The sequence below is a fragment of the Diabrotica undecimpunctata genome, chromosome 3 (assembly GCF_040954645.1).
Source record: "Diabrotica undecimpunctata isolate CICGRU chromosome 3, icDiaUnde3, whole genome shotgun sequence".
Lineage (NCBI taxonomy): Eukaryota > Metazoa > Arthropoda > Insecta > Coleoptera > Chrysomelidae > Diabrotica > Diabrotica undecimpunctata.
Window position 1 is genome coordinate 28,863,142 of NC_092805.1, and position 23,432 is coordinate 28,886,573.

The 23,432-nt window shown below is 33.3% G+C and overlaps 1 protein-coding gene across 1 annotated transcript in view; it reads left to right on the forward strand.

The window, feature by feature from the left end:
• Positions 1 to 22,918, forward strand: part of LOC140436605 (potassium channel subfamily K member 18) — a 269,235-nt gene extending 246,317 nt beyond the window's left edge. The window contains exon 8 of the mRNA XM_072525556.1: positions 12,863 to 22,918. Coding sequence (XP_072381657.1) covers positions 12,863 to 12,959 — 97 coding nt within the window. The 3' untranslated portion in view covers positions 12,960 to 22,918. The remainder of the gene's footprint in view (positions 1 to 12,862) is intronic.
• The last annotated feature ends 514 nt before the right edge of the window (positions 22,919 to 23,432 follow it).

Here is a 23,432-nt window from a genome sequence, read left to right on the forward strand (position 1 = left end):
CATCATCATCATCATTGGCTTTTTCAATTCTTTGTGAGTTTTTGCCGCGTTTACTATTGCCTTCCATTGATTCCGATCCTGTGCTATTATTTCCCATGGTCTTACTTCCATCTTCTCCAGGTCTTCCCTGACTGCGTCTTTCCACCTTTTTCTAGGCCTTCCTGTCGATCTTCTACCATCTGGTCTTTCCCAAAATACATTGCTAATCAGTCTGTCGTCATCACTCCGTACCACGTGGCCTGCCCATCTTAATCTATTGGCTTTTATGTATCTTACGATGTTTCCTTTCCCAAAGAGAGTCTCTATTTCATTGTTGTATCTGCTCCTCCATTCATTTGTCACTGCAAGGACCATATATAATTCGCAGGATTTTGCGTTCTCATACTAATAGCTTATTGATTTCTTTCTTTCTCAATGTCCATGTTTCACTTCCATATGTCACTGCTGGTCGTATTATGGTTTTGTACATTTGGATTTTGGCACGCCTTGAGAGAAGCTTTGACCTCATTAGATGTTGAATGGCAAAAAATGATTTATTCCCCGCCAGTATTCGTATTTCAACCTCCCGTTCTCCTGTGTTTTCACTGGTAATTGTTGCTCCTAGGTATTTGAATTCTTTGACCACCTCAAAATTATGATCGTTTATGGTAATGTTTTGTCTTATTCGCTGTCGTTCCTTTTTTGATACGACCATGTATTTAGTTTTTTCTTCGTTTATTTTCAGGCCTACGTTTAGTGTTGCTTCTTCAAAGTTCGATACTATATCCTTAACTTCCAGTGTTGTCTGTGCTACTGCATCTACATCATCTGCAAATGCGAGAATCATCTTTGCTCCTCTGGCAGTTATGTCTGGTTTGACTCTGGTATAGATTTTTCGCATTGCATATTCCAATGCTAGGTTAAATATTAATGGGGACAGCGGGTCTCCCTGTCTGAGTCTGGTGCTTATGCCGAAAGCCTTTGAAGTTTTGCCTCCTATTCTAATTTGTGCAAAGGAATTGTTGACACACATTCGCGCAATCATGGTCAGCTTCTTTGGTACGCCTAACTCCATCATTGCACTCCACAGTTTTAAGCGATCTATGGAATCATATGCTTGTTTGAAATCTATGAAGATCTGGTATACTTCTTTATTATATTCCCGATACTTTTCTAGCATTTGTCTGATAGTAAATATTTGATCGATTGTTGATCTTCTAGGCCTAAAGCCGCATTGGTAATCGCCAATAATTTCCTCTGTATATGTGAGTAATCGTTTTAGTACAACTGAAGCTAATATCTTATATGTAGTACCGATTAGTGAGATTCCCCTGTAGTTGCCACATGTATCCTTTCTGCCTTTTTTATGTATTGGCACGATAATACAGCCACTCCATTCTTTTGGCAATATTTCTTGTTTCCAGGCTTCTTTCATTAATTCGTGTATTTTAGTTCTAAGTTCATGCCCTCCTTTTTTAATCAGTTCTGCATCAATATTGTCTAGTCCCGGGGATTTGTCATTTTTTAGGGTTTCTATCGCCGTGATAATTTCTTCCAGGCTTGGCGGAGGTACTTCTATCTCGGCCGTTTGGTACTCACAATTTGCTTTATTTCCATCCGCGTCTACCTGGACATTTAGAAGACTTTCAAAGTATTCAGCGCATCTTTCGATTATTTTATTTTCAGCTGTAATCATTTGCTCATTTTTATCTCTCACAAAGTTCGGTGTTCTTATATATGCACCTTTCCTATGTTGTCTTACTTCTTTGTAGAATTTTTTATTTTGCTTGCTTCTGTGTTCACGTTCTACTTTTTCAATTTGTTGTTGTAAATGTTGTCTCTTTTTTCTCCTTACTATTCTTCTGGCTAAGGCTCTCTCTCTATTGTATTGTTCACGCTTTTCATCCGTCGGGTTTGCTAGGTAGTCGATTCTTCTTTTGTTTGCTTCTTTTAAGGTATCCTCGCATTCTTCATCAAACCATTTATTTCTTTTTGCTTTTCTCTTCCGACCTATACACTTCTCTGCTGTTTCTGTAATGATCGTTTTAATGGAGTGCCATTTCTGGTCTATATTTTCTCTTTCATTTTCTTTCATTTTCAACACCTGGAATCTGTTTCTCAATTCTAGTTGGTATTGTCTCTTTCCCTCTTCTTCTTCCAATTTAGACACATTCCATCTTTCGATCTTCATCTGTTTGTCTGTTGTTTGTGTTGAGATTCTAGTTCTGAGCTTGGCCTTTACTAGGAAATGGTCTGTATCACTATCTGGTCCCCGTCTAGTTCTTACGTCTATTATACTACTGGAATGCCTTCCATCAATTAATACGTGATCAATTTGGTTCCTCGTTCTTCCATCATTTGATCTCCATGTTACCTTATATATGTTTTTCCTGGCAAATTGGGTGCTTTTGATAATCATGTTGCACCCTGCTGCAAACTCAATCAGCCTTGAACCATTGTCATTGGTAATGTCATGTAGACCCTGATTTCCAGCTACCGGCCTTATGTGTTCTTCTTTGCCTATTTTTGCGTTTAAGTCCCCTAATATTATTTTGATGTCATGTTTTGGGGCTTCCGTGTATAATCGGGTTAGGGAGTCATAGAATTCTTCTTTCTCTTCCTCTGCTGCTTCTTCGGTTGGTGCATACACTGAGAATATCGATAGATTGAACCATTTGCCCTTTATTCTTATGCTACAGACTCTATCATTAATTGCTTTGAAATCTAGTATAGCTGATTTGATCCTTTCGCTTATTACAAAACCACACCCTCTTTCATGACGTGTTTCATGTCCAGACCATAACACTATTGACTTCTCCATTTGGATTGTCCCAGACCCAGTCCATCTGATTCTTGGATTGCAGTCACATCGTATTGTAGTTCTTCCAGCTGTTTTATTGCTCTTGTGGAAATTCCAGGTCGATACCAACTAAATAACAGTGATGTGATTTTATTATTAATCTTTTAATTACATAAATATGAGAATTTTTTTGTGTGAACGAATTTCGAAATTTGGGATAAAATATAATTTTTTTTTTTTTTTCATATAAGTATTTCTCATGCATAATTTAATACCAAGATACAGAATGTTGATTTTCTTGCTATAAAATGCAATTATAATTTTAGTTTGAAATAAGCTCTTCTCATTTGTAATTTAATACCAATATACAGAATGTTCAATGTACAAAGAAGTACTTGGGAATGATTAGGAGAAATCTAACGCTTGACAGTAATTTTTTTAACTGGTCATTGTCAACTAAGCAAAACAGCTCTACACACTGTGGCTATTAGATATACCTCCATGCAGCAAGTTTGAACGAGAAGACGAAACTGTAGAGCATGTCTGCTATAAAGCACCTTTCTAGAAATGGCAGGTTGGACAATAAGCTAAGGACGGCAGCTCCCTGGGAGGATACACAATGGGTCAATTGAGTGCTGTGGGACTTAACTCGCTCTTTCTACTCTACAGATGTAGATAATAATAATGATATGATATTATTTTTACAGAAGATTAATAACCTAAATTGCTTTAGATATATAGTTTTGGAATAATACTGAAAAGTTATTAAGTAGACACACTGTACAATATTTTTAAAATTGTCTTTTCCTTCCGTGCTATAATTCCAAAACTAATCTCGTCTTTGTTCAAATAAAACGTAATGCTTAATAATATCTTTATCTGAAATAGAAAATCGATCGAATAATTTTTCAAACGCCACCCCGTGGACTTATTAGGTTCACACATCGGACAAAAATTATCCATTAAGGGAACGACATTTTTCGCAAAAAGAAAAGTGCACTGCCAACCGCCGATGCAGGAGCATGGAGTTATAAAAGACCAATAACACCATAACCGTTGTGTTCTCTCCAAAGGCGAAAGAATGAAATTGGCCAGACGTGGTTTTCATTCGTTTTATGAGATAATTTATTCGACCAATCAACATTAAAGCTGTGATCGGGGAACTGTCGGACTTTTATGGAATAACAATTAATAAATGTTTATGAAAAATAAGAGGATGGTTAATTAACGTCTGGTATAAACCAGTTAATCAAAAATATTCTGCAATGGGTCTAATATCGTTGGTGCCTAACCAACGGGGTGTTAAAGTTGAAAAAATAAACTCTTTTTTTTTGTCATATATCAGATATTTCCTGAACACAGGCCTAAAATGTTTCTAGAACTATTCTTTATAATAATAAATCTAATACAATTCGAAATTTTTCATCTTGCTTAAATTCGAACCGGGTCCCCTTTACAGCCAGGTAATTATATTGGCACTTTAACTACAGAGGCAACAACTAAAGTAATATTCTATTAAATTAAAATTATTGTATTGATATTCGTTATGTTTTCGAGTTGTAACTTTTGTTAAATAACTTTTGTTGAATTTGCACACGATGTCTTGTTATTAACAGTGGCGTCGCCGGTAGATAATTGCTCACTCCTCAAGGTAGCCGGCTGTCACCTGGATTGGGTGACAACATGCCGAGCCCCCTATCATATGACATCACGCTTAACTTTCTTGGAGACAGTAATGCAATGCAGAGCGCAGAAATCATTAGATTTGTATATTGACAAAGACTAAACTGGCTTGGCCACTTGGAAAGAATGCCAGATAATTGAGGTATAAAAGTAATCCAGAGATGAAAACCTCAAGGAAATAGGACAAGAGGAAAGCCCCGTAAAAGGTGGTTAGACGATGTAGAGGAAGATCTTAAAACCATGAACATTAGGCAGTGGTGAAGGAAAGTCATCGAGTTAGAGTCTATGGAGAAGCTATGGGCATATTAACGTGTGTATTAAAAACGGCGTAGGTAGGCGTGGCTAACGATGATACCAATTTGGCGGTGGGATCATGGCCGGACTCAATAATATTAAAACTACTATAAAAATATGACTAGTTATTCAGAAGATTTAATCATAATCTAAAAAAGTGCAATACATTTTTAATAAACTATGATTTATTTATCCCGCAGTAAACACTAAAAACACGATATATTATACATAAAGATAAATTAATACAGTCAAATACTATTAAGTTATTCTCTGAAGTACGGGCCATTACTTTGTTTACATATTTGTATACTAATCTGTAGAACGTTATTCCTGAAGATTTTTTATTAACATTGCTTCTGCTACTGCAACTACGTTGAGAACAAGAAACCATTATTATGCACTATCACAATATATTATTACAGTTTCTATAAAAGTATTGTAAAACTAAAAATATTCGAAAAACAACAAACGTAAACAAACATATACGATCTATCAAAAGTGTCAAAATAATCTTAACAATATTGCCGAAGTGAGGTCGTTTTTAGTCACGTGATGCCCTCTCCATAGATTCTAACTCGATGAGGAAAGTATACGACAGGGCAAGATGGAAGAAAGTTGTTAGCAGGCAAAGACCCACAAAGGGTTGTAGCGCCATTAGAATAAGATGTATAATAAATAAGATTAGTTAATATAATCCCTTATTTGTCCCTGTCATTTCATTTTGTTCAGATTTGCATTTAAGATAAGACCTATCTACACCTGAGATACAGAGCTAGTCGATGCGCAACAATAACAGTCTCATCTCCAGTGTCACTTTATAGTTACACGAGTAAGTTGTCATTTTCTTGTTGAACAATAAGTTACGTAATTCTCGAAAAGTTCCCGTAATGTAGATTACTTTTTATAAGTTACGGAAGTTTTTCAGTATAATAGTTATGCGCTAATTTTTGCTACAATTTTTTATCGATGGGTATACCTATGTTGAGTTAAAACCCGTAATGTTTTTCAACCATATTTTTTGTTTTTAAAACAAGAGTTGCTCCATTAGTTTACTTACGAATTCTTCGGGTGTGTTGGTTAAAGAATTTCAATATAAATTTGTTCGAACGTCAGAAATGAATGAGCTCAGCTAATAGATTAATTTAAATTCCGTCAAGAAGTTTTCGCGTGTTTTTCTTCCTCCCAGACTTTCCAAATTGTATTAGAACTCTGTTGACCAGATTTTAATTAATTGTTCTGACCTCGAAGGACTTCATTTAGAACGAATTTAGTGCTAAGAAACAACAATTATGTATACATTTTTTATTGTAGTTTTTAACAGTTGTTTATACTAAAAAAAGGAGTTTAGTAACAATGGATAAATTAAAAAGTATTATAAAGAATCGCTACTATACTCCCGCAAACAAAAAATGAAATCAGTCATCCGAAATCACACGTCGTAAGTGGTAAAAAGTAGCTGAAATCACGTGTCTATAATGAATGAATTCTCGGAAATTTTAAATTCGATCATTGGCGGCGCATAAGAAAAAATTTTTTTCTTATTGGTCACTTTACATTGTAACAACAGAACTGTAACAACAGAATATTAGATTTCTACCAATATTAATAAAAATAATACATTAGTCTAGATCTAGTTTATAAAATAAGTTTTTATTTTCATTAATAATGTGTCGACTGAGCGGATGAGCCGGAGTCGACTATATTCCTAAAAATGTAAAATACTCAAATAATTAAATTAAATTAGTATATTCTTTTTATTTTAGAAGGATATTATTAGAAAAGAAGCAATGACGTTTAAGAGACTTCGGGAGATTTTTAATTGTTATTATTAATATATATTATACGAGGCATGTTTTTTAAGTAAGTGCCGTTTTGCGATTCCGCCGCCGCAGCGCTACGGTCGGCGTTCCGCGCATGAGCGCTGGTTACCTACATCTCTTGTCTACGCACTGACGCCATTACAGTCTGATTCTTCATTGTATACTTGTTTACTCCAGTGTTTAAGATGCCTCCAACAATTGTGAGTCACGCTGATTGTGAAGTACGGGCTGTTATACGATTTCTTAGTGCTAAAGGTGTAAAACCGATCGATATTCATCGTGAGATCGTTGAAGTTTACGGACAAAACATTATGAGTGATGGAATGGTAAGGAGATGGGTGAGAGCATTTAAAGATGGCCGCATAAATGTGCATGATGAAGAACGGAGTGGGCGTCCTTAGGTCGTTAATGAAAATTTGGTGCAGAAAGTGGACAAAAAGGTGAGAGAAAACAGACGCTTTACAATTGCATCATTGTCCGACTGCTTTCCACAGTATTCTCGTAGTGTTTTGTATCGAATTGTTACCGAGAACTTGAATTACCGGAAATTGTGTTCACGTTGGGTTTCAAAAATGTTGACGGATTTGCACAAAACCCAACGTTTAGGTAGTGCATTGACTTTCCTTGAGCGGTACCACAGTGAAGGTGAAGATTTTTCAGACCAAATTGTTACTGGTGACGAAACGTGGGTGGCCTACGTCACACCAGAATCGAAACAATCCATGGAATGGCGACATTCATCATCACCCAAAAGAGTGAAGTTTAAGCAAACAATTTCTGCCCGGAAAATCATGTGCACAGTTTTTTGGGACAGAAAAGGAGTATTGCTAGTGGAGTTTCTGCCTCGTAATTAGACAATCAATGCAGCGTCTTAATGTGAGACATTGAAAAATCTGCGTCGTGCAATCCAGAACAAAAGACGTGGCAAGTTGAGTAAGGGTATCGTTTTGCTGCATGACAATGCCCGTCCACATGTGGCTAATCAGACCAAAGATCTCATCAAATCATTTAAATGGAAAACTCTAGATCATCCTCCATACAGCCCTGATCTGGCGCCCAGCGGCTACCATTTGTTCCAGCACTTGAAGAAACACCTGGGCGGTCAGCGTCTTCAAGACGATAACGAAGTCAAAACATTTGTGATGCAGTGGTTAACAAGTCAGGCGGCAGAATTTAATCAGAAGGGTATTCAAAAACTGGTGCCACGTTATGACAAGTGCCTCAATATTCACGGAAATTATGTAGACAAGTAGATTAAGGTACAGGCTTTCATGTAAAAATAAAATTATTACCATATCTTTCCACGTCTTTTTTTAATTCCAAAACGGTACTTACTTAAAAAACACGCTTCGTATTTGTATATTATTATATTATTATGTTATTATAATTTATTATAATATTTTTAAGAAAACATTTCTTTACAAGATCATCAGTTTATCTAACATCAGAATCTGATAGTTTGTCGTCTGGTATGGTACCGGTCTCCAAATTAGATAGCTGAGACTCAGATTCGTTCTCTTGGAATGTTTTGTAGTTACTTAATTCTGCAAAAATGTTCTGCAAACTACTGTAATTCATATTCGGGTATATTTTTCCTAAAATACGCATTTTTCATGACTAAAGGGAACGGATAACCCATTCAAAATTGCTAGTGAGGCGCATCTATCCCATACATGCATCGGCCCGACAGGGCCATTAATGTAAAATCAAATTATAAAATTATTATTAAGTTTATTATTCTCCATATTTTCCATAAATACACTAATAAAACTACGTATTTTCGCGGTTATTCATTTACTTTGATTAGACACATGCAAATGCTTAAGTCTAAATGATTTTCAGCAACTTGTATTGCTTGATTTTTTCTTGACACAGTCTATTATATCCTTTAATGTATGATTTTTAGAAATCATTTTAAAAGATGGCTCATTATTACCTCTTCTTCTGGTTTGTCGCTGGTGTATATATATATATATATATATATATATATATATATATATATATATATATAGAAAAAAAAAGGAAAAGAAATTTTATCTTTGCAGATAAGTTAAATAGTAAACTCTTAAATATTGGGGAAATCTGCAAGAAAGACTCTAATGAGTATCACTTGTTTCGCCGAACATTTTCGCCAAAGAAAATTAATTTGGCTTCTTCAGGGCTGAAAGAAAATAAATTATAATTAGCTACCATATATTATCTATTAAAAACATTATTGATCTTACTGTAACTTAGAATTGTAGAGTTAGAATGTTAAAAAACTTAGCTAGTAACAACATAGTGGTGTTTTTTGTTACTATGTGCAAAAAAAAAAGTTTTTTTTTTAACGTTGGAAATGTTCTCGACTTCACCCTGACCGCTGAGCATTAGCCAAACATGCCCATTCCACTGTTCATCTCATGGACTATACTAACACTACAATTCTCCACCGTGAGAACAATAAATCTAAAAGAGAGTTCATTGAAATGTCTTATATTTTCCTTAACGATTTCTCCATCAATGTTAAGAGTGACATTAAGATTCTAAGCGATATATACCACTTCTTACTTAAATCAGATACCAAGAACAATACAACATCACAGATAACTAACTTGACTGATATATCCATTAACAACTAACCTACTTTAATAATTAATTTTCATTAACTAAAAAAGATAACATTCCCTTGCCTTTCTTAGATACATCTCAATAAGATGTTATTATAATAATACATGAACAATATAATATAATTAAAAAAGAAAATCTAAAATAATATTTCCCTATACTGGGATTTAACTTCATTCGGTTTTACCAATGAACCTTAACGACATAAAGATTCAAAAGAACTACTTGAATTGTCAGCACATACGTTCTGGTAAAACAGAACCTCACATTTAAACTTTCTAACAATCAAAAATTTAGTTATTGCCGACAATTCAAAGAATTACCTCCTTTTAAATGTAGTTACGTTGGGTTTTTCGATTAACCTTGGGTAAACCTTTGGGTTTTAAGTTCAAAGCTACCATACATTTCCAACGTTAAAAAAAAACTTTTTTTGCACATAGTAACAAAAAATACCACTATGTTGTTACTAGCTAAGTTCTTTAACACTCTACAATTCTAAGTTACGGTAAGACCAATAATGTTTTTAATAAATAATATATGGTAGCTCAGTAATACGCCCAGTGCTCACATACGGATCGGAAACATGGGCAATGACCACCCGAGATGAAGAGTTACTGCGAGTCTGTGAAAGAAAAGTATTGAGGACCATATATGGCGGAGTAAACGAACAGGGTCTGTGGAGAAGGCGATATAACTTTGAACTCTATAGACTTTTTGGTGATGCAGACATTGTGAAGACCATCAAAATAAACCACCTAAGGTGGGTGGGCCACGTTATGCGGATGGATGAGAGTGATCCCAGTAAAATAACTATGCTAAACAGGCCGGTCGGAAGAAGAAGAAGGGGGCGACCTAAACTCAGATATCTGGACGATGTACAGGAAGATCTGAAGGAGATTGGAGTGAGGGGCTGGAGAAGACAGACACTCGATAGGGAAGGATGGAAGAATGTTTTGAAGCAGGCCAAGGCTCACGAAGGGCTGTAGCGCCAACTGATGATATGGTAGCTAATTATAATTTATTCTCTTTCAGCCCTAAAGAAGCCAAATTAATTTTCTTTGGCCAAAACGTTCGGCGACAAGTGATACTCATTAGAGTCTTTCTTGCAGATTTCCCCAATATTTAAGAGTTTACTATATATATATATATATATATATATATATATATATATATATATATATACATTTGGAAAGTTTTCAACGGAACATAGGGATTTTTAATACAATTACTGAGATCTCCTGATGTGCAATTACCCAGTGTAAATTTCAATAAAACGTCTCGATGTTTTATAAATAATATGTTTGTTCCACTGGATTGCTGCTCTTTCGCGATTTGTAGTAGCGTATTCGGCAGACGTACGTCGACCGACAGTGTTGTATCATCGGCTACCGATTTTCTGTGTTTTTGTGCAGATAATAATAATGTTTTATTCATAAAAATTTTGTTTGTGTTCATTAGGTATTATTTGAATTGGTTAATGTATAGTTTAATACATTTGTTATTCCAAATATTGTTGATAATTTAAAATTTAAAAGGATGTATATGATATATCGAAATCTACAGATTTTTGCCGAAGGTATCTACTGATTTGGCAACAGTCCCAAGGAACATCACTGGCCGAGCAAATCAAATACCTTTGCCCTTTGCTTCTCATTATAACGCCATAAGCTGAAATTAAAGTAGTGTTTCTAACCATAAACCATGTATACAAACGAAGAAAAAGTACAAATTTTAAAATGGTATTTTGGGGGCAACTCGTACCGTGACATTATAAATTTATTTACTTGTGCCTATGAAGATAGGCCAATACCGACACAATAAACTATTAGTCGTATTATTAAAAAATTTGAATCGTTTGGTTGTGTACAAAACTGTCGAAAATGTACGGATCTACCACGAGAGAAAATAATCAACGAAGTTCGGCAAAATAGGGAAATTGAAGTTTGTAGTGTTGCTGAAACTAGTGATGCTTGTTCAAGCAAAAGTATTTGCTGAAGAAGTTGACATGAATGATAGGACTGTCAGGAATATTTTGAAACGGAATGGTTACCGTTGTTTTAAAGTTTCAACAACTCAAGAGTTATTAGCCCAGGACAATTTCAAACGCATGGAATTTTGTTAACTGATGATGAATAAACAAAATGATAATGAACATTTTTTAAAAAACCTTTTGTTTACCGATGAATCGAAATTTTCGTTAAATCGGAAACATAATCCTTCTATCGTACGATATTGGTCTCGGCATAATAAGTATTTGAGTATTCCAGTACGAACACAATATCCTCAAAAACTTAATGTTTGGGCAGGTATTTTGGGGACTATATCGTCGGTCCATTTATTTTTTGACGGTATTATTTATTGATGGTAATTTAACAGGAAATAAATATTGAGAATTGTTGCAAAATCAAATTATTCCATCAGTTCAATTACTTCCTGTCAACTTTGAGGATATTTGGTTTCATCAAGACGGCTGTTCTGCTCACAATATACGAGCAGTTCAAAATTATTTAGAAACTATTTTTGGAAATAAATTAATTTCTTCTCGTGGTACGATCAAGTGGCCTCCCAGATCACCAGAATTATCCCAAATGATTTTTTTCTTTGGGGCTATTGAAAAGCAAGTGTTTATCGACATAGTTTTAAAAGAGCCCGAAATTTAGCGGAATTAAGGGACAAAATAATTCATCTTTGTGGAAGCATTAGACGGGAACTGCTCAGAGATATGAGAGTATCTTTGTACAACAGATTTGGTTTTTGCTTACTAAAGAGGTGGAATATTTGAACCTCTATTACGTTGAAATTTTTTTTAATATTATTATTATATTATTTTTGGAATTCGTTTTTATTTTAATTTTTAGAAATCTACTTTTTTTCATGCCATTTTGGCAATAAAATATAACCATTTTTTTTAGTAAAATAATATTTTAATTCCATATCTATGTAAAATTGTAGGTTTTTTGCGAATATATATATATATATATATATATATATATATATGAAACGTAGCGCGAAGATTAATACTATTACAAGAATTAATATTAACTCAACAGTCTTTCGGGTTCAACAGCGTCGATTATCATTGCGACGAGCTTTCGACATCCTCTTTAATGTCTTCTTTAGGGCTTCCGAGGTCTCAGTCTCCCAAGCCCCCAGACACTACTACACTGATCAATAACCGATGCATTACTACTACTGGGACTGCTACTGGGAACAGAGGGCGGTTCATTTATACCGTCGATGATGACGTGATTTGGGTAGAGGTTGGCGTGCAGATTAGCGTAGGGATTGGCGCGGGTATTGGCGCAATGGGTGGTGCGAATATTTTTGACAGTAGAATTTTTATTGATATCTGGCTGGAGCGGACGATATTTTCTTTATGAGAGTTCTCCATGTCGAAGGTAACCGTATGCTGTCATCTCTTTTTTTGAGACCACTTGGCCTTTTTTCAATTTCTATGGCTTCTCTGACAATTCTTGATTTATAGAAGTAGATTGGGCTATGGTTTTTGAGTTTTCAAAATCAATTTTGTGACCTGTATGAAAATGGTGTTGACCTAAAGCTGAAATTGAATCGATAATACGAACATAAATGGAATGTTCATAAATCCTATTTTGGATTTTAGAATATAAATATATAAACTAACTATATCTTAATGTTTGTTTCACTGAGTTTTTATTTGTAGGCTAAAGCATCAAGAGAAAGCACTTCCAAAAATAAACTCAACAAGTTTCCCCGACGACCTCAACATCACCAACGACCCCTTCAACATGACATCATGACAATTTCCACAGAAGCCCAGCAACATCTATCGTCGAAACCTTACAGAAGAAACCTTGCTTAGTACCGGTGGTGTTGGTACGCCCACGTCCATCGTTGATGTTAGCATGGGAACGGGAATAGGGGTTGAGATGTTGCCAGTAACTAAAATGCCGGAGGTGCTTGAAGGACCCGTCAAAACGGGTGTGTATACGCTACCAGAAGAGCCCGAAAACGAAGAAGCTGCTGAGCAGAATACGGAAATGTAAAGTTAATATATTGTAATAAAGACTGTTTTTTCGTTTTATGTACACTGTAATATACAATAGGCAATTTTGTTATGCAATATTCTAAAATTAATATTGGTAAATTATAAAAGGTTATGAGTTAAGATTTGACAGTTATGTCCGATAAAATTGCGATGTAATCATCATGAATATAGGCAGATATTTACATAATACAATTGTGGAATATCTTATAAAACAAATACCCAAATAATAGTTATAAGGTTTCAAATTTAGTTACGAAGCGAATGGAAATCCGGATTTCGGCATCGTGCCAAAAAAGCGATCATGAATCAACACTCACGATCAATATTTGGCTGTATATTACGCAGTTTGACGAGATGGATCAATCTTTACCTTAAGAAAAGCATGTGATCAAAGTCAATCTCTATCAAATAACACAACTTATAAAAAAGTGATTAATAAACGGATGGAAATCACAAATGCCCACTAGAAGTTAAATTGTCTCGGTAAACACTTCAACAGAATGAAAATTATTTGAAAATACTAAAATACACACAAGAGACATCTGCATCAATGGTCTCATAGCGATACAGGAAAAACTAAACTCTTTATTAACTTTACCTAAATGTCCACTCAATACGACCAAATTACAGAAAAATATATAACTGTGTAACAACAAAATAAACCAGTAAACAAAGACATTGACTCTATAAGAATTTAGATCGGTTTCCTGAATAATTTAAAAGTATTTTAAAAGCATTTTTAATAACAAAAAATTGGCTGTTGCACGAATGGGAGAGTTGACATCGCCCTTTATAATACAGAGTACCTTTAAAAAATTCAATAATTAGTGCATAGAATCGACCTTTTTACCCACAGCCTGGGCTATGTTGTGTTTTATGGATTTGTTGCATAAATTTGAACATTTCAATGTTAGTAACTACTATCTATTAAGGAAATGTTAAATGATGAATGCAAATTTAAAAAATAATAAATTACTGGAGGCACTTACAAGAAAATCAAGTAAAGTTTACACCAGAAAGATTTAATATTAACAATATATGAGATAAATATGTTTAATAAGAATAGTTTTTAAGTATAGGTACATCAGAAATGGGACACTATTTTGTGGAAATTGTGTCGATTCATTGTTTGACAAAAGAAACAGAGAACAATTATTATGGTCCATTCAATGGACTAACAACGTCCCTAGCCATTTCATTCAGGTTGTATTAACCAGACTCCGATTAGGACACAGCAAACTCACACATGAATATCTCATGAAGAAGGAACCTCAACCAAAATGTACGAGTTGTGATGTGCCGTTAACAGTGAAACACGCATTAACAGAGTGTCCCAAATATAGTGTTGAAAGACTAACTAATAAAATTCCATCAGTTATAAGAGATATTTTTAGTGAGTGTACCAGTGAAAATATTGTGAAATTTTTAAGAGACTGTAACATATTGAACCACATATAAGTATGTTATTTATTTGTTATTTGTAATAATTATTGTTTACAATAAATTCATCCGCTAATAACCAATATGGTTGATGCGGCTGCCTTTAAATAAAAAAAAATATGGTCCATTCTGACTTACTACAGACTACAAAAAAAAATACGTAAACTTGAGAAAAGCTTTCTACAGCTGCATGACAAATATTTAGGAAAATGGAACTATAACCAACCATCTAAAATACGGGGTAGGACAGGATTGTATATTATCACTAATATTATTGTTAATAGTAATGGTTTGACGACTGGGTGGGATGATGGGTTTTAACACAGATAATACTATGTAGCAATACTAACAAATACAGCAAATTGTTACCCACTATAGAACACCAAAGAACAAATTAAATTCATATGGAGAAAAACCGAAAGAAACGGAAAAATGTATTTACCTGAAAAACGTAGTAGGCAAATTATTAACCACAGAGAACGAACCACGAGAGAAATAATAATTTAAAATGGATGGTACTAGAGAGTAGAAAACCAAACACCGAAAGATTAGGTCTAAATTTAAACATTCCAAAGAAGGTGAATGATCAAACTATAATAAAAATGGTGAAGCAGTGCACAAAAAAAAGTGAAATAGAAAACATTAAGGGCGGGGAAAAAAGACTGTGTGGTTTAATTTCCTTTCTCTATGAACATTTCTTTCTCTTTTCATCTTTTTAAAAAAGATGCTATCTATAAAACTTTGAATGCAAGTACACTGACACATAACACCACTGACGCCATATTAGTTACCACTCTACATCCGGTTTCATTGGAAATGCCTTCATCTGATTTAACTCTAAATGGGATCCTGTATATTATATATATATATATATATATATATATATATATATACATATTTATAAGCGAGGTTCCTACAGCCTCTGCCGCTTCTCGCATTTCGACCGCCATCGTTTTCTGTCCATCCGTTCGTCTTCTTTGATGGCTTTATCTCTCATTATGTGCCGTACATTTTCTTCCCAGGCAATTGAAGGTCTTCCCCTTCTTCTTCTTTGTTGTATTATGTAATTTAAAGCTTTCTTTGGCCATCTATCTTCATTCATTCGCTTCACGTGACCATACCACACTAGTTGTCTCGTTTCAATTCTGTCAACACAGGAATATACAGTATTTTTCCTTCTTCTAATATCTTCATTCCTGGTATGATCTTTTTTGGATACACTACACGCTCTCCTTAGAAAATCCATTTCTCCTACTTCTATTCTTTTTCTATCTTTTTTCGTGATCTGCCAAACTTCTGCCCCATAAGTCATACTAGGCTCTACCAAGATTCGATAGATTGTCAATTTCGTTTCTTGTCTAATATCTTTAGACCATAGTAGAGAGTTTAGAATGTTTACCGCTTTTTTTCCCTGCAGCGTTCTGTTTTCGATGTCTCTTTTGGTAGTGCCTTCTTTAGATATTATAGATCGGATATATTTATATTCATTGCATGTTTTTGATTCTAATTTCTAACTCTGGATCTTCTTCATCATCTCCTATTTTAAGATAATCTGTCTTTGACATATTCATATTGAGGCCCCATTTTTCATATTTTTTCTTTAGTTTTCTAAACATGTAGTCCATGTCTTCCTCATCATTCGCTACGACTACCTGATCATCTGCGAAAAATAAAGTTGTTAGACATTTACCACCGCCTATGTCTATTCCCATTCAGGATACTTGTTTCCTCCACTACTCTAGCGATGATTGAATATATGTATATTTTTTTAGATTTTAAAACAAAACTTGTTGTTCCTAATTCATACATACCAAGTTTGGTAATTTGTTAAAAGGAGAAATAATTCACTTTACAGTTAAATTTATATATTACGATCAATGAGAATAACCATCAATTTTAAAAAACTTCAAACGTTCAAAATGCTCGCTGTTCACCTTCTGATAATGTGCGTATTATTAAATTCGTGCGTCATCATTTCCAAGACATCTCCTGCATCCTTCCCTTGACTTCTTTGTTTCAAATCCTGCAAACATGTTGATCGCCTAATGTAAATACGTGATTTTAGATAACCCCAAAAAAAAATCGAACCGATTAAAGTCCGGAGAATGAGCAGGTCAGTCTATGAATCCTCTACGTACAATCGATTGATTTGGAAAATTCGCATTCAAAAAATTCCTAATCTATCGATTATAGTGCGTAGGCGCTACATCTTGTTGAAACTAAAAATTGTTATGACAATTTCCGATCATTAACATGATCCAGTTTGATTCTGCAACTTATTACTGCCAATTGATTTCTCGACCGTTGCCTACTAGATAATACTCCTTCATTTCTTACTACATTGTTTTAATACAAAAAAAATCTTGAGATACGAGTTTACGTTTGTACTCTTAATAGACTATTAAAGAAACAAATTTTATTTACTACATATTGTGAGGATGTAGAGCTTTGCGAGCATTTTGAACATTTGAAGTGATTTTTTTTAATAATTATTCTCATTGGTCTTGGTAAATAAATGTACCTACCTATTATTTAACTGTTAATTGATTCATTTCTATTTTTATCAAATTTCTTCTATTAGAGTTGTTGAATTAGGAATAACATTTTTTTTTAAATATGCAGAAATATACAGTCCCATTTAAATTAAATAACTTAGGGTATTTCCAACGAAACCGGAAGTAGGGTATTAACAAAAAATATGGCATCAGATGCGTTTTATGTCATTGTCATTGTATTTCAATGTACTTCTATATACATACATTCAACATATAATTATTTATTGGAGATTTTGCTCAAAAAATGATTCGCAATTTTGAGTCAAACTAAACCTTTTATAATTTAGCAAATACAACACATAATTTTTTGGATTTATTTTTATATTGCAAATATTTATACATATTTTATTGTTTTTTCAGTCAGAATAGTTTTGTACAGTTATACTTAAATTATATAAACACAAAATGTAGATGATTCTTAAAATAGTTGTCTTCTTCAATTTAATATTTAATTTCTTATTGTTACGAAAAGAGAGATGAAACATTTTGTATCCGTACAATCTTATGATTGAAGTAATTTAACTTTGAAATTGGTTTATCTAAAATAATTTTTTAATAAATAAAAGCATATTTTGGTAAAATGTGTTTACATACATAAAATAGCAACATGTTCTTGTTGGATAAAACTTTTTAGCAATTTTCAACTGAATTTTAAAAAGATGTTTCCTTTTAATAAGTTTTTCAGTTTTTGAAAAATTTAGTACCGAAGTGTATTAGTTTAATCTTTAATAGTTTATTTAAATCATTGTCTATTATGTAAAAATTATTTTCGATTTTTTATTGGTGTATATAAAATATTACATTTAATACGAAAAAATTGAACTTTTTTAATGAATACATAGTGTTACATGCTCTCATATTTTATTAGTTCATTTATATATTTTTGTTATAATAACATAAGAATTTTATATATAATTTAATACATATCAGTCTTATAGTACTCTCTTTTTTAGCAATATAACCATTAATTTAACACCTGTGTTAATATAGACACTATTATTTCAAAAACAACTTAGAAAAATAGTAAAAATTGTAAATAGTCTTAGGTAGAATTAAACAATGAGATCAGAAATTCTCGTACCATAAATTTAACGAAAATAATGAAAAATTAACTGCTTTTTTGGACCATACATTTTCTAATAAAATTTAAAATCTAGTTCATAAAATTTAGAATCTATGACATCACAACAGCAGTTCAAATGGGAAAGATTCAAGCAATCAAACGAAAAAATCAATTTAACAAAGAATTGTTTATGTAGAAAATAATTGTATGTAGTTTTTTTTTTCTATTTAGCCTAAGCTACTTCTATAATTTTTTAATTAAAATAGTTTGAAACTCTAATAACTGATTTTTATCATATTTCTAATTAAACTCAAGAAAAGAAATCGAAAACGTAACTATGGACACCACAAAAACAGCGACGGACCACTTATCAGCCTTCAAAAAGTTACGTCTGAATGCGGTATCAAGAACGATTATATAGGGTGTGCCAAAAGAAGCGGGACGGTCGAATATTTCGCAAAATTTACATTGGATCTAAAAAACTGAAGAAACTTATTCAATATTTTTGAACACCAAACATAACCTCCAGGGGTTGGGGGTGGGGCTGCGGAAAAGTTTGAAATATTAAATAGGAACTCCCATTTTTTTATTGCAGATTTAGATTCCTTATGTAAAGATAAGTAACTTTTATTCGAGACATTTTTTCTAATTGTTGATAGATAGCGCTATAATCGAAAAAACAATTTATTCTGATACCTTAGTAAGATTTTGGAAACGGTCTGATATTTCAAGAAATACACTGTCAAATAAAAAATCAAAAAATATGTATTTAAAATTTTTCAAAAATCTATCGAATGACACCAAACCCCAGGGGGTGTGGTTGGGGTGTGAGGTTATTTTGGAGTCATTCGATAGACTTAAGAAAAATATTTAACATGTGTTTTTTAGTTTTTCAATCCGATTTTTTTGAAATTTTGACAGTAGTTAAAAAAAGCTCAAATATTAAAATATACCCTATGGTAATATGTGCTTTTCTCTGGGGATGGTGGCCCCTATAACTCGGGGGTGAAAAAAGTTTTTAAAAAAAACCATGGTAGTCGCAGAATAGTCAATTTTAAGACAAAAACGTCCTGTAGAGATTTTTCGAAATCAATATTTTAGGAGTTGAACTTTGAATGAAGTAAATTGACAATGTAAAACGAATAGTTTTAACCAGGCTGGTTTTAGCGGGGGTGAGTTTGTTCCTTTCTGCGTCACAATAAAATTTAAGCGGACTTTATTGTGGTTATAACTTACCTTAATTTTCATGCAATAATAATAACTCCGCTCAAAAATATATAGAAAAATATTTTGTTAAACCTACACGAAAATTGGTTCCTTGGTGGAATGACTTATGTGCTGTAGCAGTTCGTGTATGTAAGAAAGCTCTGAATAAAAATAGAGAAACAAGAACTAATGAAAATCTCGTTTAAAAGTTTAAATTAGCGAAAGCTGAATCAAAACGTATCATAGAAGAAAACAAAAAGATTTCATGGAACCTTTATATCAATTCTTTTTCTTCCGACACACCTCTAAGCCAAGTTTGGAACAAAATTAAACATATAAAAGGTCAATGCACCACATACAAAATCCCCGCCTTAAATCATGACAACCAAATAGTGACTCAAAGTCAAGGTATCGCCAAGATTTTCGCGCATCACTTTCAATTCAAACCAAAATAAGTCTCCTTTAAACTCTTTTAACATCCAAAGTTGTAAAACTAACGATATTTCCAACCCAATAAACTTACCGTTTTCTAAACAAGAATTAACTCTAGCCTAACCGCTACGAAAAACTCAGCTGCTAGCCCTGATGACATCTCCTCAATTTTTCTCAAATATCTCCATGAAAAAACTATAAATAAATTGCTTCAATTGTACAACCTAATCTGGTCCCGAGGAGAATTTCCTTCCAAATGGAAAGAATCCATTATATTTCCTATAAAAAAACAGCTCCCTTCGTAACTCTCCAAACTCGTTATGCCAATCTCCCGAACATGTACCCTTGGCCAATTATTGCAGATTACCAGATTACCAGATATTACCAAATTAATCGCTTAACAAACGATTAATCTGGTATTTAGAAAAAAACAATATCCTTAACCCTGCTCAATCAGGTTTCAGACCAAATCGAAGCACCATTGATAATTTAGTGATCCCGCAAACAGATATAGCAAATGCTATGGCCTCCAAGCAAGACGTAATCGCAATAATTTTTTAAAAAGAAAGTACTTTCAATACAACATGTAAGTCGGTTATCCTTAAAAAACTCTTAGAAGATAATCTTACGGGCAACATATTATGCATTATAAACAACTTTTTAAATAATAGAAATTTCAGAATCACAGTTAACGGAGTATTATCCGACAAATATGTCACTGAAAATGGTGTACTCCAAGGTTCTACTTTGAGTTCTACCCTGTTTCTACTACACTGCTCTCCGAATATAGGAGCACTACTACACTACTCTCTTAGGAGCATTTCGATCCAGTCCCGCTGAAAGTCTTTATTGTGAATTTCATGAACTTCCCCTTTACCTCCGGAGGCAGCAACTACTCCTATCTTATGCTACTAGAATTGCATCGAATTCGACTAACTTTATATTTAATCTTCTGACTTCTCCAAGACCTAGACTCGTAAACTCGCCCAGATGTATACTTTTAATCCCACAGATCCTGCAACTCTTGTGCCAAGACACAAAATTATCTTAAACACTTGCATCTCTAAAATCAAAATCCCCGCGATGGTCTAGAACACCTCCTATTATAAACACTTCTTTCTGTAAATTTAATAAGCAATTTTTCGACAAGCTTTCAAGGATATTGTGAATATATCCCATTATGATAAGATGCTTTATACCAATGCATCCTGAAACGCAGATGGAGTTGGCTGTTATGTCACTACAGTTGATACAATGTTAGGACAATACCGAATATCCAACGAATGTAGCGTGTTTTCAGAAGAACTCTTCAGTATTTCAAAAGCTCTCGAGTTCCTTTTGTCAATCATCAAAGTGTAGCTCGGTGCAGTGATTCCTTGTCCGCAATTCATTCGTTAGAAAATATTTTTAATCAACATGACCTAGTGCAAAAAATACTAGAATCGATCCATCTCCACATTTCCCGAGGACTTCAGTAACAATAAGCTGACAGCGCTGCAAAAGAAGTATCTAGATAAAACTTACCCATCTACAACACACAGCTCCAAGAAGACATAGAATCAAATTTAAAAAGGAATATCCAAGGAAAATGGCAAGAACTTTGGATCATTAAAGATACAAAGATCAGAGAAATACAACCTAATGTTAACAGCTATTTATCCCTAGCATCCCTGCGCTGAAAAGAGAAGATAGCAATACGAAGATTGAGGATCGTTTGACATACGGTTATCTCATGATACAATGAAATTGTATCATGCGGTTATCTTATGTCCTTTACAGACCAACAGTTCCCACTGCAACAATATTCCTATTACCGTCAAGCACATCCTCGCAAAATATCAACACTACCAGGCCACTCGCATTGCCAACAACATAACCCACAGTTTAAAAGAACTTCTAAACTGTTCAAGCCGACTCAAGAGCCTAATAGACTTCTTAAAACTACACAGTTGTTTAACAAAATATAATTTACAAAATATTGTCATTCTTTAGTATTGTTAACATTGTATCATAACTTTGTAGTATTGTAAACTTTTGCCCTCGTGTCAATGATCTAAGATGTCGAGACACGTTAATTCGAAATAAAAAAAAAATTATCAATGGTCATTTTAAAGGTTTTTGTAAGATTATTAAAAAAGTTTCAATAGGTTTTCCATTAAAAACATACCGTTTTTCGGTTATGCAACATCACATGTTTGGATTTTTGTATTTGACGAATAAAACTTTACTTTTGAACAGCCATAACTTAAGTTAAAATTAAGTTTATGGTAATAATAAAAAACCAATCTCTTTTTTTTATAAGCTTTATTTTATATGCAAAAAAACAGACTTTTTTGACGTGTAATTTGTGAACTTTTAGTCACGAATATCTCCAAAAAACTTGACTTTTCGAAAAACTTATTCAATTATAAAATTCACTATTCTAGCAATTATGTTCTGTGGTTTTTTTTTGATAAAAATTATCTAACCCTGGGTTGGGATGATGACCACCCCCAGAATAAAGGCACATATTGCCTAGGATATATTTTGATCTTTGAGCTATTTTATACCTACTTTCAAAATTTCAAGCAAATGCATCAATATAAAAAGAATTCTGAGCAAGAAACCGTCATATCCTGGATTAATATTCAACCGTCTTGCTTCTTTTCGCACACATGGTATCGAAAGAAATGCTCGAATACATCATAATCCAGTAAAATAAGGCAAAAAAGAGGGCAAACCTCGGAATGAAAGATAATAAGCTGAAAATTTGCATACGTCTTTATTTTGATGGTATAAAACTTACCTCAAAAGTCTCATATAATCACTGTCCGCGACTTATGATATTAAAGGTCAAAGGTCACGAAAAAGAGTTTTCTGCAAATATCTCGTTTCCCTTACACTTTATGACATTTAAGGTGGTAAGAAAAATTGTAGAATGGAAAATTCTCTTCAATTTTTGTCTGAAGTACTTTTATGTACCTTCAACCCTTCTTAAGATAGAGCGCAAAGAGTAGGGGACCGCTTACCTGTGTATACGGTAACGCGAAGTCAGCCAGTAGGATTCAATAAATAATAAGTTATATAGTTAATTATTCACTTAAAATACTATTATTATTATTAAATTTTTATTATTTATTATTTAATAAACTATATTTATAGATATTAATTATAAAATATATATTTTTTATATAATATTTATTTTATTTTTTTAACAAACATACAATATTAAATAAAATACTTTTCGTCCATATTACTACGAATATTATATCTCGAAATACAAATCTCTTGTACGGCGGTTGCTTTTTACACGCGTTTAGTGGATGTGATTCGACTTCTGCGATTTATAGGAAAGGTAAAATATCGTTTATTAAAATGTTCGAAAAAAATCACCATTTACATCAGTCACCTCAACTATTTCAACAAAAAAACTGATCTGTACAAGAATTATTTGAAAATGGAGTACGTATTTTCTTAGCAGCGTATAATGCTCCAACATCAGAAGATGATATAGACTCTTTTCGATACACCCAGTTCATCAAATCAACAA